This window comes from Ursus maritimus, unplaced genomic scaffold, assembly GCF_017311325.1.
Source record: "Ursus maritimus isolate PB19 unplaced genomic scaffold, ASM1731132v1 scaffold_1, whole genome shotgun sequence".
In the NCBI taxonomy this organism is placed as follows: domain Eukaryota; kingdom Metazoa; phylum Chordata; class Mammalia; order Carnivora; family Ursidae; genus Ursus; species Ursus maritimus.
Genome location: NW_024423343.1, coordinates 33,045,689 through 33,073,117, shown reverse-complemented (window position 1 = coordinate 33,073,117; position 27,429 = coordinate 33,045,689). Strand labels below are relative to the sequence as shown.

Sequence of the window (27,429 nt, the reverse complement as noted above, 5' to 3'; positions counted from 1 at the left end):
GGGGTCGATGGTTCAATAACTACAAGGCAATGTCTTGAGTTCTGTTCAAATGTCTCTCTCCATAATGACTGGCTTCTAAATAACCGAGCTTTTCATTTATGTCTCGTGAAAACTTACATCACTTCCGTGGATTAAAGAACTGCTTGTTTATATTTGTAATGGGTTTCATCCAACAGGACATTCAAAATATTGTGCAGAATGGTCTCCACACCGCAGGACATCTAGCATTCCTGATTCCTACCAGTTAAAGGCCAGTGGTGCCCCAAATCAATGTGCCGACCGAAAAATGCTCCCACAGAGCTCCAAAATGTCCCTAATAAGAAGCAGCAGTGAAGGTGAAGCTTATAATATCTCACAACTATACTGTTGAGGTATTGAAATAATTATTGTATGATGTCCCTAAATGTGTGTTTAAATGATACCAAAATTTAGAACAGACTCTTAAAAATCACTACCAAATACTCATTTTTTACTTACCTGATTCAAATGTTTCTTCATCTATGGTTTCCCATGGAGACCAAAAAAAACCCAAAAGTGTCATTATATTACTAACCATGCTGAGTCTATATTTTAACAGCCTAATTCCCTGACCCTATGCTTCTGCGTACATGCCAACTTTTAAAACTCATTCCTAAATCAAGGCCAAGTCAGTGGGGTCTCTCTGGCATATTAAAACCTTAAATGAGATACGTGGTTTTAGCAGTTGGGCTATGACATTAAGCAGGGGTGCTCCAGGAGCTTAAAATAAATAAATTAGAAAAGAATAAATGGGAGGCGCCTGGGTGGCTCAGTTGTTAAGCGTCTGCCTTCAGCTCAGGTCATGATCCCAGCGTTCTGGGATCAAGCCCCGCATCGGGCTCCCTGCTCAGTGGGAAGCCTGCTTCTTCCTCTCCCACTCCCCCTGCTTGTGTTCCCTCTCTCGCTGCCTCTCTCTCTGTGTCAAATAAATAAATAAAATCTTAAAAAAAAAGAGAGAATAAATGGAATGTAAAAAAGGCTCAGAGGGAAAGGAAAGGTAGAATGTCACAGGAAGCCCCGATGGGTGTCAGAGTGTGCACAGTGTTGCCGCAAGAGGGCTTGCAGATGAAGGAGGGTTGCACCCTGCCTGAAGCTGGGGGGCGGGGGGCAGTGCATAAGCAAAGGGAGTAGGGAGTGTGGCGAGGAGGATGAGTGTATAAATTGATTGGGGATAGGCTTGTTTAGGTGATGAGGAAAGATTTTATATAAACCAACTTTCTCATCAGTTAAAACAGTTATTAGCATTTTAAAGAGATATTAAGGATTCAGAAGCTAGAGTGTATGTGGAGAGCAGTTTGAAATATGTAGCAACATTACCAACCCATGCATCCTTGGATCAGGCCACACTGCATCGAGGACACACTCACCCATGTGTGAGACAGTGTGTTTACAAAGCTATTCACTGTAGTACTGCTTGTAATAGAAGAGACTGGACATAACTCAAATGTCTACCAATAAGTTATTGTATAAATGCACAATAATTTACTTCCCCAATAAGCTATTAAAAAACAAATGAAGAGGCTATTTATGTAAAAGACGGACTTATATATAATGCTAAGGAAAAAAGCCAGGAACAGAATACTGTGTATAACATACCATCAAAAATGTCTTTTGTTTTTAAAAAAAGGGTGTTTTTTTAAAAAATGGTGAGGATGATGGTAGGGAGAGGAGAAAAAACATTATTGCTTTTATATGCACAGAATATGTCTGGAGGGATCACCAAGAAACAGAGCATTTATTACCTCAAGAAATAAAACCTTAGTAGGGGAGCAGGGAAAGGGAGGAATTCCATACTTTTGTAGTTTTTGAATTTTAAAGTATGTGAACATATTACCTAATTAAATTACAGAAAGAAATGAATATTGGGGTGAGTTTTTAAAAAACAAAATGTGTATTTGATAGAATAAATATGGTGTCAGCATTATTCTGTAGTTGTTCCGGGAAGTATATGTGAATCTTTGAAATATCCACTATTTAAAGATTTCATATTGTTCTTTAATTTCTAAAAACTAGATTAGCCCAGAAAGCCAAGACAAACTCACCTATCAGATTGACTTTCTAATAGTTCCCAACATTACCGTTGTGATTCTTGAACCAATCTTAGTTCTGCCACTAAATTTGGAAAATCTTTTCCCAATTTACAAAAAAATTTAAGTACCGAAAGATAAAAAGTTTTCGTATATTTCTCACAAAAATTTGGAACCCACTACTAATTATCTATATTAGAATCTATCAGAAGATGGTACCAAACAATAGCAAAAAATATATGTTGTTTTTTAAAAATTGGCATTTCAATATTTTATAGTATTTCCCAAAGAGCATGGCAGTTTCCAGACATTCCACTGAATGTTGCTGAACATGACACCTGAGTATTACTAAGTGTTCCCGTGATCATTTCCAAGACACTGCTTTCTAGAACACTTTCTAGAAGGTTGGTTTGGAGCCTGGAGACATTCCCACAGCTGTGCTTCCCTTTCAAGTGCCAGAACCACAGAAAAAGGATGCAGGGGTGGGGAGGGAAGGGGCTCATTTTACACATTTCTTCCAGAGGAAAGGCCTGTGGCCCCGTTTGGCTAACTCTGCCAAAGCTGAGATGCTTCATGTTCCTTCTGGTGGTAAATCTGTCAAGAGGAAACGTTACCTGCTTCCACACACTTCTCATCAATCTTCATGTCATCTAAAACAGGATAGAAAAATAGAACTTAAAATGTATGAGTATCACAAACAAAATTCCCAACGTATAGACTTATGTCAGAAAAACTCAGACCATCTTACAATAACATTACTTTTACAACTATTCCTCATGCTTGCTCACTTGGAGGGAGAAAAAGGACTCCACTGTATGAAATGAAAATGAAGATCTATGGTATAGAAGCCTACATAACATAAAATGGTTACAATTTTTAAAGCATCAGCTTTTTGGGACAGCTAGATAGCTCAGTCAGTTAAGCGTCTGTGTTAGGCTCAGGTCATGATACCAGGGTCCTGGGATCGAATCCCGCATTGGGCTCCCCGCTGAGCAGGGACTTCTTCCTCTGCTGCTCCCCCTGCTTGTGCTCACTCTCTCTCTGACAAATAAGTAAAATCTTAAAAGAAAAAAAACAAACCATCATCTTTTAGAGTGGGCCAATTAGTTTACCTCAAGCTTCAGTTTTCTATCTATAAATGGAGATGGTGGTAATATCTACCATATAAGAAAGGACTAATTAAGATAATGTATGAACAGCTCAGACAGATGGTAAGTGCTCAATAAATATTAATTATTTTTACCTTTAGCTAGGGTATTCATAACAGGATAAGAGAATATAATTTTTAAAACCACCCATCCCATCCTAATACACAAAACCCTCTACGACATGACCCAAACCCAACTCTGAAGGCTATTATCTACTTCTTTCTGTCACGTGTCTTGTACCCCCATCAGAGGAGCCACCATCAGGCCTCCTCTGTGCCTTTGCTTATGCTGTTCCCTTTGCCTGTAATGCTTCAAGGTCCATCTCAAACACCAACAAAAATGAATATCTCTGCCATGAACCACATAGCATTTTCTTCCTACTACCATGAGCTCTCTGCTCCTGCACATCTATTCTACCTTGTAACATAATCATTTGAGTATTTGCCTTATTTGCCTTCCTAGATAACACCTTGAAAGCAGAAACTGTTCTGCTAGTTTTTATACTTTACAAAGTTTAGTGCAGTGTCTTGCACATAATAGGTACCTGACAAATTATTAAATTGAACTGAATTTTCCTTTTAATATCAAAATTTGAATATATGTTTGGAAAAAATAACTTTTCAGCACTATACATCTTGTGCCTAACACAGTGCCCAGCACTTCCCAAGTGATCAATAAATAGTAGTTTAAAGGGGTTTTTAAAAAGATTTTATTTATTTATTTATTTATTAAAGAGAGAGGCATAGGGAGAGACAAAGAAAGAATCTCAAGCAGACTCTGAGCTAAGCATGGAACCTGATAAGGGGCTTGATCCCAGGACCCTGAGATCATGACCTGAGCCAAAATCAAGAACCGGTTGCTTAACCAACTGAGCCACCCAGGTGTCACAATAAATAGTGGTTTAATAAATAAGTCTTGTCATGTTCCAAAACTGCAAATAATTGTCTGTATAATAAGCTATAATATTACCAAGTCATATAATAAACTTATTACTCCCTCCTTACAGACCATATAACTGTTTTTTAAGTAAAATATGCAATATGAAAAATTTTATAAAATAATACTGCTTTATAGAGAGAGGGACACAGGTAAACCAATAACATAGCTGCCATTCAATTCCTTACATTTATTGAGAGATTATTTTTCAGATTAGTATTTTATAACAACAGTGGATCCATTAGTTCCTAAGACATAACTAGAGGTTTTATGTGTGTGTGTTTTTTAAGCAAAGAAAAACTATAATTATTGTTCCTGTTTTACAGAGGACAGGAGTGATTTTCTAAAAACAGCACAAGTAGCCCTGATTTTTCTAACTTACTACTCTGGGATGTAAGACAGACACTGACTTTACTCTCTTAAAATCAACAATTCCACACTGGTGGCAAGGGTAGGTGTTATGGACTCATTTGTATCCCTCCCGAATTTACATGTTGAAGTTCTAGCCCCTAGTTTGGCTGTATTTGGAGACAGGGTCTTTAAGGTTGAATGAGGTCATAAGATTGGGGCCTAGGCCCAAAAGGACAGGCAGTCATCTGCAAGCCAGAGAGAAGTCTCACCAGAAGGCAGACCCGCCAAACCTTGATCTTGGACTTTCGGGCTGTCAGAACCATGAGAAAATAAGTGTCTGTTATTTAAGGTACCCAATCTGTGGGGTCTTGTGATGGTGGCCTGATTTAGGACTGAATTTCAGGACTGAAATGTGGGGGTGGCTAGGGGACTGCTCTTCTCACTTCTCTCCCCTTCCACAAGCAGATGGCACCTTGCTTTCTTGCTTTTGTGAGTGTGCGTTTGGCATCATACTGAGGCACCTGGGTGTCTGGGCTTGGAGAAAGAGCAGTAATAGCTGGAAGTCCCATTTGCCCATGATGCAGGGCCCTTCAGACAGAAGCCTCCATCCAGACTACAGTACCTGCAACACCCCCCAACATTCTTACCTTCTGCAGACCTCAATCTTTTAATCCATAAAATGGGAATAATCGCAATTCCTTACAGGATTATTTTTAAGACCGTGTGTGTAAAACAGTTGACACAAAACAGTGAACCAGCTTCACAACTCTTATTGACTTTTTACCATAAGCTGCATCTAAACGTTATCTCTCTTCTCTTCTATTCCTCTCAGTGTTAGGACAATAACATCATATGTGCTTTCTGTTGACTGACATCTTTTTTTACAAATTAGGATATTAGTGATTGGCACACAACTAGGTATACAGGAGAGCTTTAAAAATAGCTGAAATGGATTGAAGTGAGTTAAGAAAACTATACAAAATTTCTATGAGACTTCGGAGATGAGGTTGTTTTTTCAAATACTATTTCTTACCTTCTTCCATAGAAATTGCTGGGCGCAGACAAATAATGGAAGCAGAAAAAAAAAGAGAGAGCACATTGGTTAATGCGATAGTTTTTCAGGTTAACTTATAATAAGAAAAGTGAAGTGCCAAAATTATAGTAACTAATATTCTGGGCTTAATCTATAGAAATTTGATAGAGGTTTGGTAACAAAATGATAAATGAATATAGAAACTTATACATTTATGAATCTTGTTGGAAATGGAGATCTTCCCTCTGGCAAATCCACTCCCTTCCCACCCTAAAGTTCTGTAAGGATTGCATTCTACTAATTTCTGAGTTAATGCACTTCCATCATATATTAGGAACTCGGATTTTGACTGGGATAAAAGGAAGGAAGGGAGGAAGAAAGGGAGGGAGAAAGGGAGGAAGGAAAGAGAAGAAAGGAAGAAAAGAAAAGAGAAGAAAGAAGAAGGAAGGGAAGAGAAGGGAAGGAAAGGGAAGGATGGGAGGAAGGGAGAGAAATGTGACCATTCAAGTGTATGTGCATCTTCAGTAAATATATTTTTTATAGTTATCTGCAAATTTTCATTAAGTCTTGTTAAATAAAATTGCCTATACCTCTGGACTCAATAACCCTACTCCTGAGATTATTTTCTCTCTATGGTAACATTAAACAGAAAGATACAAAATAATACTTATGGCAGCACCATCTAAAACAGTTAAAAAGAAAAGAAATGATGAAATAGTTTAGAAACTGATCATGCTCCTTCAGAAACAACCCTGCGAGAGGCGACCCTTTAAGTCAGTGGCTCCTTCCTTGGGGTTCTTGGACTTAGAGATACGTGAGTATAACAATAGGGGCTGCAAATTCTTTTTCAGGATGGACTTTTCCGAAAGGCTAAAGTAAATCACACTTAGTCTACACGAGCAAATTAAACATCAACCAGTAGTCATACTAGTTATCAGATGCTCATTAGAAGTTTCAGCAGCATTTTCATGTGCCTTTGAGAAATGAAGTAGGAAACTGAATTAAAGAAGTACTTCAATCTGGTTTGGGAAAAAACAAAACAAAAAAACGTTTCCAAAACACAGGGGAAATAACTAAAATATCACTATGAAGATCATATCATGAAAAAAGTTTCTCATAAAATGTTAGGTTAATACCCAGTAGTACAATTGCTGGGTTGTAGGGTAGCTCTATTTTCAACTTTTTGAGGAACCTCCATACTGTTCTCCAGAGTGGCTGCACCAGCCTCCATTCCCAACAGTGTAGGAGGGCTCCCTTTCTCCACATCCTCACCAATATCTGTCATTTCCTGCCGTGTTAATTTTAGCCATTCTGACTGTTGTGAGGTGGTATCGCATTGTGGTTTTGATTTGTATTTCCCTGATGCTGAGTGATGTTGGGCATTTTTCCATGTGTCTGTTGGCCATTTGGATGTCTTCTTTGCAGAAATGTCTGTTCATGTCTTCTGCCCATTTCTGGATTGGATTCTCTCTTCTTTGGGTATTGAGTTTGATACATTCTTTATAGATTTTGGATACTAGTCCTTTATCTGATATGTCATTTGCAAATATCTTCTCCCATTCTGTCAGTGTTTACCCCAAAGATACAAATGTAGTGATCCAAAGGGGCACCTGCACCCCAATGTTTATAGCAGCAATGTCCACAATAGCCAAACTATGGAAAGAGCCCAGATATTCATCAGCAGATGAATAGATAAAAAGGACGTGATATATATATACAATGGAATATTATGCAGCAATCAAAAAATGAAATCTTGCCATTTGCAATGAGCTGGATGGAACTAAAGGGTATTATGCTAAGCTAAATAAGTCAATCAGAGAAAGACAACAATCATATGCTCTCACTGATATGTGGAATTTGAGAAACAAGGCAGAGGATCACAGGGGAAGAGAGGACAAAATGAAACAAGATGAAACCAGAGAGGGAGATAAACCATAATAGACTCTTAATCTCAGGAAATAAACTGAGGGTTGCTGGAGGGGAGGGGAGGGGATGGGGAGATGCGGTGGCTGGGTGATGGACACTGGGGAGGGTATGTGTTGTGGGGAGCGCTGTGTATTGTGTAAGATTGATGAATCACAGACCTGTATCCCTGAAACAAATAATACCTTACATGTTAATAATTTTTAAAAACTTAAAAAAATTTAAAAATTAAAAAATTTAAAGATTTAAAAAAATGTTAGTTTAAAAAAATATGGGAAGTGGTATTGCAGCTGTTAGTGTAAGCCTGTAAGATATGTATCCATAAGGTGATATGAAAACATTGCCAGTGTGTAGGAATCATAAGAGGGTTTTCTTCTTTCGAAACTCTCTCTATAGTTGTCTTCACAAGTTTTCAAGAGAAAAAGAAAAGAAAAACTAATGCGGGGCTGAGAGAAGTGAGTAATACAGTGACTGAGGACTTGCCATGGGCTGATCTGTGACACCGACACTGTTGTCTACGTTTGTCCCCTTGCAGCCTACTGCCAGGCGCCTCTCCCTCCTGCTGGTGCCCCGTCCCCTTCCCTCCCTCCTTTCCAGGGGCTGGCACAAGGGCCATTTCTGAAGGGCCTCACACAGACGGTTCCAGTTGAGCTCTGCCAAGCTGCAGCCCCCACGTATTAAGGCAGGAAGTAGTTTACAAGCGTTTGCCACCACGGACATCTTTACTAGCCATTCCCCCCGCTGCCATTTGAACAATACTGTCTAGCAAGCAAGCTGCATTGATTAAGGAATCATTCAGTCTCGTGTTTACTCATCAAAGGCACACATAGCTGTTCAGCGGAGCTTCTGAAGAGTGAAATTTAACCCCCTGCCTGGAGTGCAAGCGAAGGTTGTGTGCAGCCGTATATGAGCTGTAGAGACCCTGGGGGACTCCACCCTGGGGAGCCATCACTGACGGTGTCACCAACACTGGGACATTTGCATTTGCAGAAACTGAAAACTCTTCTAAATCCAAAGGAATAACTGTGCAGAGTAGGATTTCAGATGGCTGCCAGGGGGTTATTTGGGCAGGGGAGACATTTAGAGATTTAGAGATCCCCTCTTGGGCAGGAAGCCAGCCCTGGGAGGGAAGGAGCAGGCTTCCCCCTGAGGCACACACTGGGTTTGAGGTATTAGCACACTCACATATGGTGGATTGGAGACCGGTGTGAGGCTGGTATGGCTGAGACCACCAGAACTCCCGTTGCTTCCTATGCACAAGGAAATACACCGTGAGAAAAAAAACAAAAACAAAAAAAACCCACCCAGGTTAACCCGGGCGAAAGAGATCCAGTGTTTCCTAGAATTCTGCTGCCTCCATCCACATGAAAAGGGAGATTTCTTCTCCAAACACATCATCAAATAGTCTCCAAATACACAGGCTTTCTTAGCACTTTTTTCCTGCCTCACAAGATCCTTTCAGAGCAACTCTGACCTCTACTGAAACTCTGGCCGGTGACCAAGGGTTCACAGGCCCCAGAGCTTCAGTAACTGACCCAGGGGCCCTGCCTCTCCGCGGCTTAGCCGCTTTGCCTGGCCTCTGAGCCTTCACAGCGTGTTCCGCACCCCCCCCCCAGACTGCCGAAGCTCTACAGTTCCCTTAGGGCCACGTGGGTTCGCTCTTTCTGCCTCCTTTACGTGCACTAATCCAATCAACCTGTCATTTCTGTGGGCGCCTTGCAAGACCCCCACTCGAGACTCCTCACTGCTTTGTGCCTAATCTCACGAGGCCTTTATCCCTGTTTGTGTCAGCCCCTAGAGCTCAGGTCATCCGTTATCCTCTGCACTTTAATTCCTGTAAGGCTCCATCCACCACCCGCCCTCCCCAAAGCCCTTTCCCACACCCCGTGGATCTTGAAGTCGATCATCAGCCGGCTCCCAGACTTCAGCCTCTACTGTGAGTGAGTGAGTCCTTCGCCTCGCTCTAACCCAAGCCCAGGTCTCCTGAGGGTACTGCTCCCTCCCCTGCACCTTTTAAGAGTGGCTTGTTTCCTCTCCCAGCTCTGGGGGAAGGGAAGGAGCAGATGAGCAGGTCTGCTGATGTCTTTCACGTCAGTACTCTCCTGGTGGCTGATTTCCAGCTGCCACCTGGCCTCACTGACCGTGGACATGAGGACGGGTGCACACGGGCTCTGGTAGCTGGCTCCCGCACACCCCGCAGCGTGCTTGGCCTTGGCTCCACAGGTCTGGAGGTGGGGTCTTGGCCATCTCCAGATTACGCCTGCTCGCCCTCACACTCTCAACATGATTCCGACAGGATTTTCCATGATTCCATTAGGCATAGAGATGCCCCCCCACCCCCCCGAACATGCGGCCTCTGGGTTCCTTGATCTCCTGCCATCCAGTTCTTACTCGGTGTTCACTCTACCTCAGCCACTGCCTCACAGTGTCATACCCCAGACCTTCCTGTGTCAGTAACTCAATCTCAACCTCCAGCACCCCCTTCTTCTCCCAACACCTCGTGCCTTCCCAGCCCCAATCATCTGCTGACCTCCTATAATCCATTGATCTTACTTCCTTTCCACTGACCCTTACTCCCTCATTTCTCTCCTTACTAGCTTAAGCATCAGGGCCCATCATTATAATCACTCCCATGGCCTTTTCTAGATTTACTGTTAAATCCAATTCTGCCTCATCCAGACCTGCCCACCAGGAAGCTGACTGGAATCACTGCAAATGAATGACATTTAACCTTAAGCAGGCCCTTCACTTATGCATACTGTATTTACCTAAGGCATCTGCTCGCAGGTTCTCATAGAAACGTCTCGAACTTTCTCTTCTCTCCTTCCCAGCACTTCCCTACCCACCCTTACTCTCCGCTGATGACATTACTTCTTATTTCACTGAGAAAATTAGAGTGGTTGATAGAGAACTTCCACAGGCTCCCACCATACGCCTCACCTTCAACCGTGTCCACACACTCTGGATTCTCTGCTGTTACTGTTACTGTTAGTGATCCTGTGTAAGGTCAACCCCTCTACTTGTATATTGTTGACCTTTAAACAGACCCACTTATACACAGACTTTTCAAAAAATAAAAATAGTACAGTATGGCAAATGTATTTTCCTTATGATTTTCTTATTAATATTTTCTTTTTCTCTAGCTTACTTCATTGTAAGAATACGGTATATAATACATATAACATACCAAATATGTGTGAATCCACTGTTTCTGTTATTGGTCAACAGTAGGCTATCAGTAGTTAAGTTTTGGGGGGGGGTCAGAAGTCATGTAGATTTTTGACTGCATGGGGGTCAGCACCTCTAACCCCTGCCTTGTTCAACGGTCAACTGTACTAGATCATCTCTCCTGTCTGCTCAAGGACATTGACAATAGCAATTCTTTCTCTTTTTTCTCTATTGTAAAAGTGGACTGTTCCCACCAGCATTATGTACCTCACCTAAAAAAGTTCTCTCATACCATTCCACTTTCCCTTTCAGCTAGTTCTCCATTGTTCTGCTCTGCTTTGTACTAAAATATCTCATGCCATCAATTTCTTCAAATCCCACTCTGCTAGGACTTTGGTCCCATCCCGCCACTGAAATCGCTTTTATCAAGATCACCTCTGATTGCCATACTGCCAGATCCAACGGTTACTTCTCAGTCCACTCTACGGCAGCTGACATGGTTGATTTCCATCCTGCCTCTTTGGTCACTCCTTCTTAATCTCTATTGTTAATTCCTTTCCTTCTTCTTGATTTCTTATCATTGGCTAAGCCTTGGACCTTTTTCTATCTTCTATCTTTACTCATTCCCTTGGACCTCAAAAACACAAAAGTGAGGGTCATGGGTTCATATTCAATAGCTGAGGTTTCAACACAGCCTTGAATGATTAATAGAGGGAGTTAGAACTATCTTCTTAAGTTTGAGTTTCACAAGTGCTTTTCTCTCGTTTCTAGCTGGTATGATTCTTCTGATCCCCTTGGTATTTAAGATGCTTAGGGTATTTGGATAAGTTGACTTTTGGATTTATAGACCAGTGTATGTGTTTACCCAACTGCTTGTCTCCCTTTACCCCGTCTTAACTGCAATAACAGAAGGCTGGGGAAATATTTTATTTCCTGATGGCTCGGTCCTTAGTCCAGGAGTGAGAGTTTTCTTACCTCTTCAGAAGGTGGTTAGAAGGAATTAGGCCAGCACAGGTACCAAGGTCTGAGATTTTCCGGGCCTGCCACCAGAGGGTATCATTCTGGTCCACAATCTGAAGGATGTCCCCCTTCTGGAAAGGCAACCCTGCGTCCATGCAGGGGATGGTGGGATCCTCCTGGGGCCAGTATTCCATCATGGCACGAACGTACACCTGACACCAGGTGCAAAATGGCCCCATCAGAAGAACCTTGCCCATGGGTTGTCAAGACGTAAAACCACCCCTCCACCTACTATTGCTGTCTTATCTCCCCATACTCTCCAAAAGGGAGAACTTCCCTCTTTAACTGAGTCTAAGATCCATGAAAAAAGTAACTTTGGCAACAGAATCTCTTAGTGCTGAGAAGTTTTTGCTCAAGTGTTTCCCATTCTTGATGTTACTTTTTAACTTCTTGTATCCCATCTCCTTTTTTCGGATTCATTTATTCTTTTACCTCTCAGGTCATCAGTATTGAAAAATGTACAACACAGTATTGAAAGATGTGCAACACATTATAGAGAAGGGCAGTATGATACAAAATATTAAGTCACTGTTATTGTCATTTGAGAATTTACTATGTGTGATTATGAAGACTCTGTACATTCTTACCATCTTCTGGCTATTAACAGGAGGGGCAGAAACTGGAACCACCTTGAACATTATTGTGCCGCGAGACATGGCCTAGAAAATGTCAAAGGGGAGGGGATAACAAGTTACAGGTTTCGCTGGATTATTGGGGTTTAGCAGAAGGAGTTACAACACAGTGTTTCCAGCTTTAAGAGTGACATCCCCCATGGGGATTTTTACAAAGGTTCGACAGCTAAATATCATCGCAGAAGTGGAAATTAGGAAGAAATGTAGCTTCTGCCCGGCTGTGGGGCTCTGGAGTCCCTAGCCTGCTGAGCCCCACCCTGAGGACCAGCCTCCCCCGGAACACTCCATCTTGCAAACTTATTCAGCAAGATTTTCTTCCCATAGATGCTGGGGAAGGAGATGAGGTCTTGATCTGACTTCCCTTCCTCAAACCTCAGTCGGTAATTACTTCCTGAGCACCTGTTCCTTCACCAGGCAGCCCAGTGTGATGGGGAGAGGAGGGCTCCCAAGCCTTCTGAGGAGACTGACAAGCTCCAAGCTAACGGTGGGAATGGGGGCCCTCAAACATTTTGAAGAGACAGAGAACCTCTCAGCCTGATGGAGAAGGTAAGATCCTCCTGTCACATGCACTGAGAATACAGAGGTGGACAAAACCTCGTCCTCACTCAGAAATTTCACAACCCCACCATCCTGGCTCTGCAGCCACCACCAAAACAGCTCAGGTGGAGCCGTGTGCGTCTGTGAGTGGCAGACTTCAAGCCCCATTTGCAGTGTCTTCATGCCATGCAGCGTTGTGCAGCAGTGGTCATTTGCAAAATATTTTGGTGCTTGCTAAACTCCTTATAATACCACCTCTCATCTCTATCCCTGAGGCACATCTATGAACATTTAGAGTTCCCCCCAAAACCCAGTTTGAGAACCACTAGTCTATATGCTAAATAGTCATCGACCTCTGGCCCCACACTTGGGGTGTGCATGGGGGAGATGGTAGGGACATACCCCTATGACTGATTCTGGCGAAGGTTTGAAAAGTGGGACTGGGGACCTAGAAGAAACCATCATCTGGTCATAAATCCCCAGTTTCAACCACCAAGGGCAGTGGTTGAAATCCCCCTCCCCAGAGGCTAGCATCCCAAGACATCTCTCCTACCCCGAAGCTACCTCAGGGAAGATGTTAAATAGATTTCAGCTGTAGAAAAATGTTAGGGAGCAAGAATAGTTTGCTCAGGTTCAGACTCCCCTCCGAAGTCTCACTCTGCCCACTCAGGCTCAGTTTCCAAAGGAACAACCCAGACAACAAGGGACCTGGGCTGGGGAAACTGGCAGCCTTCCTGAGGCCGAAAGAGCAGGTTGGCAAGAGAAGTCTCCAGCAGAAACCAGATTAGGGTGGAAGGTTGGGGGTTGAGCTGCACAGAAGCAGAAAAGCTCTGGGGGTCTGGAGAAAGGAAGCTGCCACGAGGGACCAAATCCCCCTCACGTTACAGTGCCCACACCACGGGCCAGACAGGCTCAGGGCAGCCGCAGCATCGCACTGGGTCGTCGAGAAGGCAAACAGAAGACTGTTACCAGAATATGGATCACTTGTTCAGGGTCCAGTCCCTCAACTGAAACTCCATTCACTTCCACCAGTTTGTCTCCAGCATATAACAACCCTAGGCAAGCGGGAACACAAAACAAAGAAGGAGACAAGGAAATTGGCAAAAAAAAAAAAAAAAAAATAGAGGTAGCTACACCAAAGATTTTTAGCAAACTCACTAATCCAAGCATGCGCTGACATTTAAAAATTTACTCTGAAATTATCATAATCTTAATCATATAGACTGGTTATTCTAGTGCCCACCTCCACCAAAGCACAGAGAACTGCGTTTTTATACCTCTTCATTGAGTGTCGAGTGATGGTGATATTTTTATTTTTGCTAATCTGATGTTGCAAAAAAAAGATAGCACCAAAAGTAAAGATGGCATCATGAGTAAACGATCAATGACAAGGAAAGGGTGTGGGGCACTCTTCCAAGAGGAAACCTGGAGGAACGTGGGAGTTACAATCAAGCCTTCAGAAACAGGAAGTAAGCAGGACAGTTATCAGAGGGAGGAGGTGAGAAGCAGGATGACGTCTTGGAACAGAAACCAAGGGCGATGAAAACCTCAAGACAGTTATGGTCGACGTCAGATGTGCTAGAGAAGCAAAAACTGAGGCCAAAGGAAGGGCTGAAGGACTTAGTAACTAGGAAATCCTTGGGGTCACTGCTTTTCAAATGTTGGGGTATGAAGACTGTGCCAGGTCTGCAGGACCGTGGGCAGTGAGGAAGCAGGACAGCAGGGAAGGGCTGAAGGACTTAGTAACTAGGAAATCCTTGGGGTCACTGCTTTTCAAATGTTGGGGTATGAAGACTGTGCCAGGTCTGCAGGACCGTGGGCAGTGAGGAAGCAGGACAGCAGGCACAGTGAAAGGAAGGAAATTCAGTTGGCTGATAGAAAGCACAAGCAACGGGCATTTCAAGGTGGGGCAGAGCTATGCCTGTTGAAAGCAGAAGGACCAGGGGAAGAGTGGGAGTTGGGAATATAGGGCAGGTAAACCTGGACTTGCATGCTGACTCGAATTGTGCAACCTCGAGCATGTTAGTTACTTAATCTCTTCGAGCCTCAGTTTCCTTTTCTACAGAATGGCATATTTGTTAGGTTACCACGAGAATGTAAACTGAGTGGACATTAATATGGGGCCTCAGTGAAGGAGGGAAAGAGGATTTTCTGGAATATTTATTTCCTCCTTCTTAGTAATCAAGCAATGCCATGCATTGAAGCCCGACTGTGGTTAGGAAAGAGGGGTCTCCCTGGAAAGACTAAACATCTAAGGTTTCCTATTTCTCTGGTCATGCGTGTACCCTGCTGCTCCAGCTTACCACTCCTCTCAGCCAGCCCTCCGTGGATGACTCTGGCCACCAGGATGTCCCCTGTCATCTCGTGGCGCTTGATGGTAGCTCCCTGGGGATAGAGTGCAATGGAATCCCTCTTTTACCTAACATAATCATTTTTCTGGTGGCTTCCCTCAAAATAGCTCTGGTCTGGTCAGAAGAGGGTCTTTATACCAGCCAGGGCCATTCATTCAAACTTGGCCTACCAAAGCCTCTATCCAACCACATAGATACAAAAAAAATACTTAGATCCTTCCAAAGATAAAGAAAGCTCTCACCATTACAACCTAATCAAAGAGACTATTCTTAGAAAATCAAATTAATGCCTCACTTAGCTTCCAATTAATAAAGAGGAAAAAACTTAGATAAATACATTGGAGTTTAGGGAAATTTATGTACATCAGAGAGTCAAATAATAAAATAAAATATGCGGCACCTGAGTGGCTCAGTCAGTTAAGCGTCCAACTCTGGATTTCAGCTCAGGTCATGATCTCATGGTCACGAGATCGAGCCCCATATTGGGCTCTGCATGGGGCTCCACCACTGAGCATAGAGCCTGCTTGGGATTCTCTCTCCCTCTCCCACCGTCCCTCCCCCAGCTCATGCTCAAACTCTTTCTCTCTCTCTCTTTCTCTCTCAAAAAATAAAATAAAATAAATAAAATAAAATAAAATAAATGTCTTATTTTTCACAGATTTTTCAACAAAGGAAAACACAAAGCAGAAGTCTTTCCTCGTGAAGACATTATAACATATAATGTGAAACCACGGGCAAAAATCGTTAGAATGTCGTGCTCTAGCCATTATCATGGATACCCTCACATCATCTGAATGCTTCAAACTATACCTGTGACTACAGACAAGAATATTTAACATTATATTAAATAACTACTGGAGATAATGTAGTTCACAACTAACCCTTAGTTCATAATTAACTCTTGGTTCACAATTAGCCCTGATATCATTTTAACTGAGAAGATAAAGTGATTTCCTTACCAGGGGCTGTTGGTTTTTCACCAAACAAACAATCCGCATTGCTTCCTCACTCTCAGGGATATTGTCTGGCAGTGGGGGGAGAAGGGGTTCAAAATCTTTCTGAGCCACAGTGTCATGGGCACTAAGCAAGGCCTAGGAACAGAGAAGGCAAGGTGAACAAAGGTCACACACAGGACACACACATCTAGAAGAGGGTGAGCCAACACTCTGTAAGACACCCCACGACCATCACCACAACCAACACACACATGCCGGGCATGGCATTTTATGTGGATTAACTCATTCTTCATGATACCTCCATGAGCAGGTATACGTATTGTCCCCGTTTCATAAAGAAATGAGGCACAGGGAAGTTAAGTGATACATAACATATTCCTGCATTTCTGCTAAAATGTATTCTGTCACTTTCTCATTTCCTGCAAACACATGTAATCCACGATGCTCCCATAAGCTTGAACTACAGAATAACTTTTGTAATGTTTTCCCTGATTAAGGCAGAATAGGAGACTGTAATCAAAACATCATCAGGTGGGGAAGTAGTCATTCCATAGCCCAACCTGAGATTGGTGGACAGAACTTCTCTGGAACTCAGAGAAAATTCTCTAGGGTTATGTTGTGAACTGAAAATTTGACTCCTAAATTCCATCGCTCCAAGGCAGATATTCTCGTAAGGTTCTCATTTGTTGATAAACTGAACTCGAACTCTATAAGTACTATGAGAGAGGCTTCTGTTCTGCAATCAAATGTTCTTCAACCAGATGTCCTTCATATACTTCCTCATTGAATTAATCATCCTTATACCATATTTTCAGAACCTCTTCACACACCTCATCCAAAACTTAAAATATTTCCAAGTTGGAAAGGAAGTATACTACCCTGACTGTCCCCCAGAATTTTAGAGGGACAATGGCTTTTCAGGGTGGAAACAAGACATCATGGAAAGTTCTGGATGTCTCCTCATAAACATGGCAGGCTTGGCTCCACAGCTACCAACACAGAGCCAGTCGCATCTCAGGCTCACATCTTTAAAAACAATCTGTTGGTCGCCCATGTACAGTAATAGAATGTCTATTTAGAAAGGACACTTCCTGTCACACTTACTTCTTCTTCCCAACTTTGCCCACGTGCCAGATGGGCATATCTTGTCTATTTTAGAAAGCACTTGCCTTAAAGTGTGGATCCTGGAGGATTTGTTTCAGCTCTTGGATCTCAGGGGATTTAGGAGTTTCACGTAATATCCCCACTACCTGGTTGGTGAAAAAGCATACACTGTAAAATTTTTAAAAATCTTCATCACCTAGTTAACATCATCCAGGCTGGATAACAGATACACTAACTTGGGTGATACTGACCTAAGAAGAACTGTCACTGAAACCTTCTTTTTTATCTTTAAAGTCAGGGCCTAGGATCTTTCCTTATCCATTCAACTTTACTATAGCAGGTAGAATCCAAGATTCGGGGTAGGTCTAAATCCCAGTGCCTCCATCCTGGCATACCACAGGCTTGGAGGAGGAACTAACATAATTTCGTAATATATGTACCAAGGCAATTTCCCTCTAGTGGTGCTAAAACAACTGTTTGTTAATGTGAATCTTTATGGGCAGGCCAAGGTGTCTGAGTTCTCCAGGTACAGGCTCAAATGCCTGGAGAACTCAGGTAGCTTAATTCCATGGGATGCTCCATTCATCATATGGAAAATGGGAATAGTAATTTGTATTTTAGGACTTATTATTTGATTACCAATTTTAATATTTGTTGCAATAAAAAAGTGTTAAACATTCTATTCTGATCTCTTTTCTGTTTGGGTGTAGACCTGCTTTCTGAGAGGACATAGACCTTTCAAGAGTTTACTGAGCCCCATGAAACCTCAGCAGTTGAGCCTCATTACATACAGTTAAATGAAAACAAGTAGTTTACTAAGCTTTACCCCATTCCCTAGGCTTACAACTGAATAAAATATGTATTTTCCTGGGGACAAATGAGAACAATTTGAATTATTGATTACTGGAACTGAAGGTACAGTTTTTTCTTCTTTTTTCCCTATTTCTTTTAATATGGTTTGGACAATAAATAATAATAAAATGGATTATACTTATTCATCCACCCAACAAATATCTATTGAGCATCTAAGTGCTACGCACTGTTTTCAGTGATACAAATACTGTGGCAGACAAAAATCCCCATTCTCAAAAACAAATATCCCCATTTTTACTTGATGAGGAGAATTAAGGAGATAAATAAAACAGGAAAGTGGACAAGGAGTGCTCTGAGGGGCTGAAATTTTAGATTGGTGACCAGAGAAGGCCTTAGTGAGAAGGTGACATTTGGGAGGAGACCAGGAGATGAGGAAGCAAATCATGTAGCTATATGGGCAAGAGCATTACTGACATATGGAATAGCAAGTGCAAAGGGCCTGTGGCAGGAGCATGTCTGGTTCACACAATCATAAGGGGTTAATCTGACTGAAGCAGAGTGAACAAGAGCTAGAGGGTGAGTGTTAAGTCAAAGAGGGAATGGGAATTACATTATGTTTGGCTACACACTATGATGTGTACCCTGAAATGGGAAGTCATTGGAAGGGTTTGAGCAGAGAAGTGACATGATTTGATACACCCTTCAAGAAGATCTCTTCAGTTGCTATGCTGAAACATATTATAGCGGCTGAAGGGTGGAAGCAGGAGACCAGGTAGGAGGCCATATTGCAAATATCTGTATACGAGATGACAATGGTTTCTATTAGATGGCAGAGTGGAAGTGATAAGATTCTGGATATATTTTGAGATGGGAGCTGACAGGATCTGTTGTCAGATTGGGTGTAAGGTATGAGAGAAGGAGAAAGTCACAGATAACCCCAAAGACTTTGGTCTGAGTGCTGCAAGAACAAATATGTCATTACTGAGATGGAAAAGGCTGGGAGGGGGGTGGCTTTGGGTGTGGGGAAGATCAGGAGCTCGCGGGACATGCCAAGTTTAAGGGGTCCAGTAAGCATACAACTAAGTATGAGGAAGAGGAGGCAGTTGGATGTGAGAGTCTAGAGTTCAGGCAAAGATCCCAGCTAGAGATATATATTTGGGAAACATTACTATAACAATATTTATCCTCAGATTACATAGGATAAATGGAGTGTAAGGTTTAGAGAAAAAAAGAGAGAAATTGACACATGCTGAAAGTGTTTTGTTGTTGTTTAAATTTGAAGTGCTGACCAATTTTCTTCCTTCTATTAAAGCTCAATTAGAAACACTTACAAGATGTGTAATCATCAATCCAATTTTGCTGTCAGATCCTTTAATTCATTAAAGCCCCACTATTCTGTGGATTAAAAAACCACCTTACCTCACAGGATAATGTCTGTGCATGAGTTGTGGCAGGAACGAGTTTCTTTTCTTTAAATTCCTGGAGGCAATCATAAACCTGCAGAGGGGCAACAAGGAGAATGACATATTGATAACATGACTATTGATGTCTCTGCACTATTCACAGTAGTCATGACATGGAAACAACCTAAGTGGCCAGGAGTCGACGAGTAGATGAAATCAAGAGTCTTAAAACAAGTGCTGTGAGAGTACCTCTTTGTTCATATTAAAGATGTTGCCGCTTTCTCTTATTTTGAAGAATATATTAACATGCATTAAAAGATTAACCACATTGCACACTTAGCTGAAGGAAACACCCACATCCCCAAAAATAACTTTAAAAGAATCATTCTTAAAAATAGCATTTGAGAACTCGTTCTTTCTGATAACATTTGCTGCAACATGGACGGCACTGGAGGAGATAATGCTAAGTGAAATAAGTCAAGCAGAGAAAGACAATTATCATATGATTTCTCTCATCTATGGAACATAAGAACTAGGAAGATCAGTAGGGGAAGAAAGGGATAAAGAAAGGGGGGGTAATCAGAAGGGGGAATGAAACACGAGAGACTATGGACTATGAGAAACAAACTGAGGGCCTCAGAGGGGAGGGGGGTGGGGGAATGGGATAGACTGGTGATGGGTAGTAAGGAGGGCACGTATTGCATGGTGCACACAACTAATGAATCATCGAACTTTACATCAGAAACCAGGGTTGTACTGTATGGTGACTAACATAATAAAAAAACATTAAAATAAAAAAATAGCATTTGAACAAAATTATAATCAGATAGTAGATGCTATTGTACAGTGTGTGAAATTTTAGCCAAATTTTTAAAAAAGAAATTTTCAGGATAAGAAAAATGTAAGATACCCAAACAGAATTGTAAATATCTTATTTCCTGATTTTAAGAAACAAAGAAGAATATAGTTTTTTAAAGATTTATTTATTTATTTGAGAGAGGGAGAGAGAGAAAGTGGGAGGGAGGGGCAGAGGGTGAGAATCTCTAAGCAGACTCCCTGCTAAGCAGGGAGCCCAGGGTGGGGCTCGATCCCACAACCCATGAGATCACAACCTGAGCTGAAACCTAGGGTCAGATGCTTAACTGACTGAGCCACCCAGGCACCCCAAAGAGGAACAATTTTTTAAAAGCATTTTTATTTGTCCTGAGTTTTAGCCTCAAGGACAAAGAGTTGTAGACAGATGCTAAGGGTGCTGTCAATGGCCGTTTGTGGTGGCCACTTTGTGATTCCAGGGTCCTCTGGAAGAAAAGGAACTGGGGGAGAAAAGAGGGACTGCTATATACTCTCCCACCAAAATCTATCCTTCGTAATCTAAGAGATTTGTGTGGCTCTTCTCTGAGGATTGCTGTGACATTGTGATTTATAATAAGAATTATACATTTGGTCCTGATTCTAGCTCAGAGCTCTTAAAACCCTTGGAATTTCCTAAGTGAAGAAAGTGACAAAGATACCTTTTTTTATGTTAATGAGGTGACTTCTGGAATGTACCTAATGTTAAGGGCAGGTTGCCAGGAGAACCAACCATGTAATTAGACTGTTGGAATTTTCAGTCCCACCCCCACCCCCAGCCCCACCTCCACCTCTGGGGAGTGGAGGGGCTGAAGATTGACTCAATCCCCAATGACTAATGATTTAATCAACTGTGCCTATGTAATGAAGCCTCCGGAAAAGCCCCAAAGGACTGGGTTTGTTAGAACTTCTGGTTTGGTGACCTTGTGGAGATCTAGGGGAGCGTGAGGGGGTATGGAAGCTCTGTACCCCTTCCCACAGGCCTTGCCCTATTTATTTCTTCCATCTGGCTGTCCCTGAGTTCTATCCTTTATAAACTGGTAATGTAGCAAGTAAAATGTTTCTCTGAGTTCTGTAGGCTGTAGCAAATTAGTCACACCCAAGGAAGAGGTCATGGGAACCTCTGATTTGTAGACAGTTGGACAGAAGCACAGGTAACAGCCTGGGCTTGTGACTGGCGTGGGACATGGGGGAGGGGACGACAGTCCCATGAGACCCAACCCTTACCCTATGGGATCTGATGCTCTCTGCGGATAGATAGTGTCAGAATTGAGACGAATTACAGACATCCGCTAGTATCCTGACAATTGTTGTTGGTGTGGGGACCCCTACACCCATGTTGGAAATTCTCAGAACACAGAAAAGAATTGCCTTCTAAGAACTTTTACCAAGTTGAAATTTCCTGCCACCTGGCCAGCGGCACAGTTGGGTGACCAGTTTTCAGCTCCCACAGTAAGCGAAGACCTCCAGGTAACGGGTGCTCACCTTCAGCAGAGCCCGCAGCCATGGGGAATGGAGAAGATCGTAGAGGAGACACACTCCATTCACGTCTCGGCTATAGAACAGATTCAGCTCTCGCAGCACAAGCCTCAGGATCTGGGAGAGACCTGGAAAAGGGAGAGGGCAGAGGTGGGGTGGCCGGTGGAGGTGAAGAAAGGCAGGTGTAAGTGTGAAAGATAACTCTGACAGCTGGGATGTGCCACAGGGGCTCCCGAGGAGTGAGACGATGCTGGGTTTAAGGCCAAAATCTCTGGTTCTATCACTGTGCGAACATCAGAAAGTCATCCAACTATCTGAAACCCAGTTTCCTTGTGGCAAAATAATAAGCTAGCTTTCCCATACGGTTGTTGCTAACATTAGATGAAATAATAGATCACGTACAGATGTAAGATTTTATGAGAGCAATATTCTTTCCCTTCCCCCACCTTATCAGCCTTTGGTTTATTCCAAAATTACTTAGTTGTCCTCTGGATTCTCCTTTTCTAATTCAAACATAGTCATTTGTATTCACCTTTTCTGAAAGTTCTTATTGAAAGTGTTATTGAAAAACTCTGATGGCCAGGGCGCCTGGGTGGCTCAGTGGGTTAAGTGTTGGACTCTTGGTTTTGGCTCAGGTCATGATCTCAGGGTCATGGATTTGAGCCTCAAGTCAGGCTCTACCCTCAGCAGGATGTCTGCTTGAGATGCTTTCTCCCTCTTCCTCTGCCCCTCCCCCTGCTTGTGCCCCCTTTTTCAAATAAATACTAAATCTTAAAAAAAAAAAAAAGAAAGAAAAAGAAAACAAATCAAACTGCCAAGAGATGTTTAAAGAAACTGAAGAGATTTTAGTGAATGTTGGATTTTTTACATGTTTTCATAGACATTCTACTTGTTGCAGTGATATTTTGAATGTTAACAAGTTGTGAAGTTCTAAGTTTAAATAAAACATGGTGGGAAAAGAGAAAAAAAGGAGGTTCTGAATCCACTGTGCTGATTTCTTTCCTTCCTGCCTGAAAATTGCTTAGACTCATCACCAATAGAGGTAGTAGGATATTCCAAAGTGTCCAACAAGTTCCTTATAAGAATCACAATACATTTATCAGAATCCCTGCCCCTAAATTTCATCTCATGTCTAGAGTGATGTTATAAGGCCTTTCTGGTCTAGAAAGAATTCCGGGCACCACATACCGTTCTCCGGATTGGTTGCTGTAGAGGGTTTCATGTTCTTCTTGTCCAGTGGATCTGCTCCTTTGTCTGACTGTATCCTTCCTGCCCAAGCTTTCGGACGGACTTCAGCCCTGGGAGCAGACCTGTAAACAGCACATAACTCACTCAGTCACGCTGGCCCTGCAGCTCTCACACTGGAATAGGTTTTCAATAGCATTTCTTGAGCAAGACAAGCACTGTGCTAGACCCAGGGACCCATATCAAACAAAACACTTGCCCTGTAGAGCTCACTCTCTAAATTAACCAGCCCTACGAGAGAGCATTACTGTTTCATGGAACACTCCTCCCACTCTCTCTCTTTTTTTTTAACAAGTGACAAACAAATATTTGTTTATTTCTCACCTAGATAATTTTACCATTCTTCAGAGCTCAGAAGAGCTTTCCCTGGCCTGACTCCACACAGGTGCCCTGGTCCCTCTCACTGTACCTACAAGTTCTTCGTGGCACCAATCACAATGGCAAGAGGCATGGTTACGTCTGAAGCATACTCTTAGAGGTTATTTTCTATGTGGCTTTAGGAAGGATTAGTTTCAAGAAACAGAAACCCAAAATAATAGTGGCTAAACAGGGTGGAAGTTTGTATCTTGCTTGTGTGAAAGTGTAGAGGCAGAGACAGTTCAGGGCAGGTAGGGCGGCCTTGCTCCATGAAGTGCTCAGAAAATGGGCTCCTTCCAGCTCACTGTTCTGCCTCCCTGGGCTGTGGTGTGGTTCCCATCTTCCTGTTCCAAAATAGTGGCTGGAGCTCCAGCCATCACTTCTACTTTTCAGCCAGCAAAATGAGAATTTAGAAAATGAGGGCAAAGGGAATATGCTCACTGCTCTTTGTGGCGGTTTCACAGAAGTTGCCCTATATAATGAAAAATCACCTTATGCCCTGGCATAACTTTAAAACACCTCACTGGATTTTTATGTTGCTAAAAAAAAAAAAATCCCCCAAACACCCTTATAATTATCAGAGCCTAGAACCCAAATTTTCTTTACCAAAAAACACAAAGTATTTTTGCATAGTTTTCACATACATTGAGTTTTCTGAAATGCTACTACCGTAACTAAGAGATGAATTTACTTTGTTTTGTTTGGACTTTATCAATCGTTTACCATTTCAGAAAATCCTGTCAATAAAGGTAAGGCTGTTTTGCTTGATACACCTTTCAGTTGCTTTTTCCCCTTGCCTTGTCTTAATATCCCACTCTGCTACTGGTGTTTCCTGGGATAACTTTCTGAAAAAATCATCCCATTAGAATCCTAAAAACATAGCATTTAGGACATCACTATAACACACCACTATCAGGCTGTATGTGTGTCTGCATTCAAGGCTGCTGCTGCATCCCTGGTGGACTTTTTTACAGGTGCAGACATGTTTCATTATATCTTTTGGTGTAGTGGTATTTCATATTTACATGTTGAAATATACAATGCCTTATTGACATTTATTTAACGTCTTTTTATTATTACTAAGGCACGATACAGATGGATTTTCTTTTTTTGAAGTTGTGTATAAGTGTCTTATTCTGGGTTTCCCCAGAATCAGACACAGAGCAAGGATTCTAGTGGGATGATTTGTTTGGAAAGTGATCCCAAGAAACACCAGTAGCACAGTGGGATACTAAGACAAGGCCAGAGGAAAAAGCCAGTGAAAGTATATCAAGCAAGTAACCACTCTGGGCTCTATGGAGCTTAGTCCCTTGGGGGAAGAAGGGACAAGTGGGGGTATTTATACACCAATGCTGCCAGTCATTGGGTGAGGGCTTTTGCCAGAGAACATTACTTCTAGTCCTTCCAGCCTCCTACATGCATACTCTCAGTGCGTGCATGCCCTGGCAGTTCATTGGCCTGGAGTGCACCCAAATTGTAAGGACCAAGGGTATATGGGTAGTGCACCAACAGCATTTGTTATCCAAGTAGGATAACAAAGGATAAATCAGGATTTTTTTTTTTAAAGGAGTACTGTAAACTAATTGTTAGAGACTGGTATATTGTATCTGATATGGTTGAAAACCACTGTCTAGAATTTAGACAGATTGTGGAGTTGAACCAGGGAGGCTATCCAGTAAAAGACAAATCATTATCATGTTGTCTTTAAATTCCCAGGCAGTGAGAAGGAAAGCTGTTACGGAATTTTAAACAGTCTCCCATACACATTCTTTCCCAGTCACACTGAAGTATTCTAGTTTGCTAGATTCTACCAAAACCTGACATCACAGGCTTTTGCCATGCCCACCACTGCCTGCCTGCCCAGCCCCAACTGAGTGAGGTTAAACCCTGCCACTTTCCTGTGTTCCAGGTTTTGAGCCTCTGTTGAATCATTTAGCACAACATCTGCATGTATGATTCACCTTCTTCCCAAGAGGGGAGTGTGGAGGGTAGGGAATTGAAAAGGGAGGTGGAGTGTCTGCCAGACAAAAGTCAGAGCAAACAGATGGGTCTGACACCAAACCATCACATCTAGGCAGCTGCTGGAAACGCTACCCAAAGCGCGGTTTACAAGTTACATCCTTGGAGAGGAAGCACAGATTAAACAAGCCAACTGCCATCTGTGCATTGTAAGTCAGGTGGACCACATTTCTTCCGTATTAATGCCCAAATGCCAGTGTGCCGAACTAGGCCTATCCACGCAGCAGCTGGGAGCGCCAGACTGTGCATTCCTGCGACGACCTGATTTGTGAGGGAGATTTACAGATAGACTGTGATTTCCATAGTGAGTTTTAATTATTAACATAGCCTCCAGCAAATCGACTGCTGACTCCAGGGTTGCAGATAACGAATTCATATATTCTAAAAAGCTCATGTTGACTAAAAGCTCCTCACCCATGGAGGCATAAACAGAAATTTTCACCTCCACAGCTTAGGTGAATTCTAAACACAGTGGTCACTGTCAGGTTCCTGTGACAAATTTGTTGTAGACTGAACTGTGTTCCCCCAAATCCGGATGTTGGAGCCCTAACCCCACTTTGACAGTATTTGGAGAAGGGACCCTTGGGAGATATTAGGCTGAGATGAGGCCATGGGGGTCAGCCCCCATGATGGCATTAATGCCCTTGTAAGAAGAGACACTGGAGAGCTTGCTCTGTCTCTCTGCCAGGTAAGGACACGGCGAAGCGGCGGCTCTCATCAAGCTAGGAAGAAGGACCATACCAGAACCCACCCATGCTCGTACCCCAATCTCAGGCTTCCAGCCTCCAGAACTGCGAGAAAAAAAAATCTCTGTTGTTTAAGCCACCGAGTCCCTGGGATTAGCCCAAGGTAAGACAAAGTCATAGAAAGAAACTCAGAAAATGGTTTTCCCTCTCTCCAGATGGCTATCAAAACTCTTGCGATGCTTCAGTTCACAATCCGCTTCACAATTCCCTTACGCATTCACCTGTTCAGTGTCCAGTGTCCACCTGGAAAGTGGACCTCCTGCTTTCATTCACCGTGAAGTCTCAGCACCTGTAGCAGGGTCTGGGCTGTATTTCCAGTTGTTGAGAAGGGGTGGAAAAAGGCGAGGCCAAAATACGGAAGGAAAAGGCTGATACTTCCCCTGGGAGTTCAAGAGGAGCTGGGATGTCAATCCTGAGGTGGGAGCCACTGACTCCAGAGCCCTGTGCCATTCTTCCCTTCCTCAGCCTGGTTATACGGACTTCAACCTCCTTCCCTATCAAACTTTGAAAACCTTCCATTTCTCAGATGTGGAATCGGACATACAAAGGGGTATTTGGTAGAGTTAACAAGTAGTAAAATCAAAAGCCCTGAAAAATGCTAGTGCCTGGTAAAGGACTATAATGCCTCTTCCTTGCCTTTTCGTGACTTCTGGACCAAGTTTGTCAGAACTTATCTATTTTTGCTGTCATGAGAATGAGAATTCGTGATGGAGGCTGCAAAAAAGTAGAAACCCACCTATATGCGGTTCTGGACTAATTATGTAACAGAGGAAGGATCACCGGTTCTTATTAACTGAGAAGCTGCATTAGTGCTATGGACTCATAAGGAATTTGTCCTAAATATTACGTTAAAAATCAGTATTTCCATGAACTTCTTAAAATCTAGTGATTACTATTAAATGCCATTCACCCTACCCGTATTAAACTCATTTTTCAGAACAATGCTTCCTACTAGACAAAGCCTGAAAAAGCACTTGAAAACTTGCTAAGTATGAAAATGGCCCAGCTTTCTCTGGGTCAAAATGCTGTTGACTAGGACCAGAACAAATGCTCAGTTTTACTCAGTCTGCATGACAATTCGTTATTCCATACTTAAACGGTTTCCCAAAGCAAAACCTGCTCTTTCAAAATCACAGAATTCTCCATATGATTTGGGTTAAAATGAAACTAAACCATTCGAATTAAATTACCCAAAATTTTGTTTGTAGCTATTAAAAATTGACAGAAGCACGGACATTTATAGATCTCTTCTGGTAACTGAGGATCATTTGGCAGAGTCTCTTACCTGCAAGGCTGCAAACATGCAATGTTGCT

The 27,429-nt window shown here is 42.4% G+C and overlaps 1 protein-coding gene across 1 annotated transcript in view; it reads right to left on the bottom strand.

Moving 5' to 3' along the window:
• The window catches only part of MPP4 (membrane palmitoylated protein 4), a gene marked incomplete at its 5' end in the record, with an annotated part of 38,013 nt that extends 14,932 nt beyond the window's left edge, over nucleotides 1-23,081 (bottom strand). The window contains 14 exons of the mRNA XM_040636567.1: nucleotides 478-498; nucleotides 2,660-2,695; nucleotides 5,128-5,130; nucleotides 5,514-5,531; nucleotides 8,622-8,686; nucleotides 11,580-11,776; nucleotides 12,212-12,283; nucleotides 13,763-13,848; nucleotides 15,097-15,178; nucleotides 16,104-16,235; nucleotides 17,270-17,350; nucleotides 19,437-19,514; nucleotides 21,755-21,876; nucleotides 22,937-23,081. Coding sequence (XP_040492501.1) covers nucleotides 478-498; nucleotides 2,660-2,695; nucleotides 5,128-5,130; nucleotides 5,514-5,531; nucleotides 8,622-8,686; nucleotides 11,580-11,776; nucleotides 12,212-12,283; nucleotides 13,763-13,848; nucleotides 15,097-15,178; nucleotides 16,104-16,235; nucleotides 17,270-17,350; nucleotides 19,437-19,514; nucleotides 21,755-21,876; nucleotides 22,937-23,081 — 1,138 coding nt within the window. The remainder of the gene's footprint in view (nucleotides 1-477; nucleotides 499-2,659; nucleotides 2,696-5,127; nucleotides 5,131-5,513; nucleotides 5,532-8,621; nucleotides 8,687-11,579; nucleotides 11,777-12,211; nucleotides 12,284-13,762; nucleotides 13,849-15,096; nucleotides 15,179-16,103; nucleotides 16,236-17,269; nucleotides 17,351-19,436; nucleotides 19,515-21,754; nucleotides 21,877-22,936) is intronic.
• Nucleotides 23,082-27,429: the final 4,348 nt, after the last annotated feature.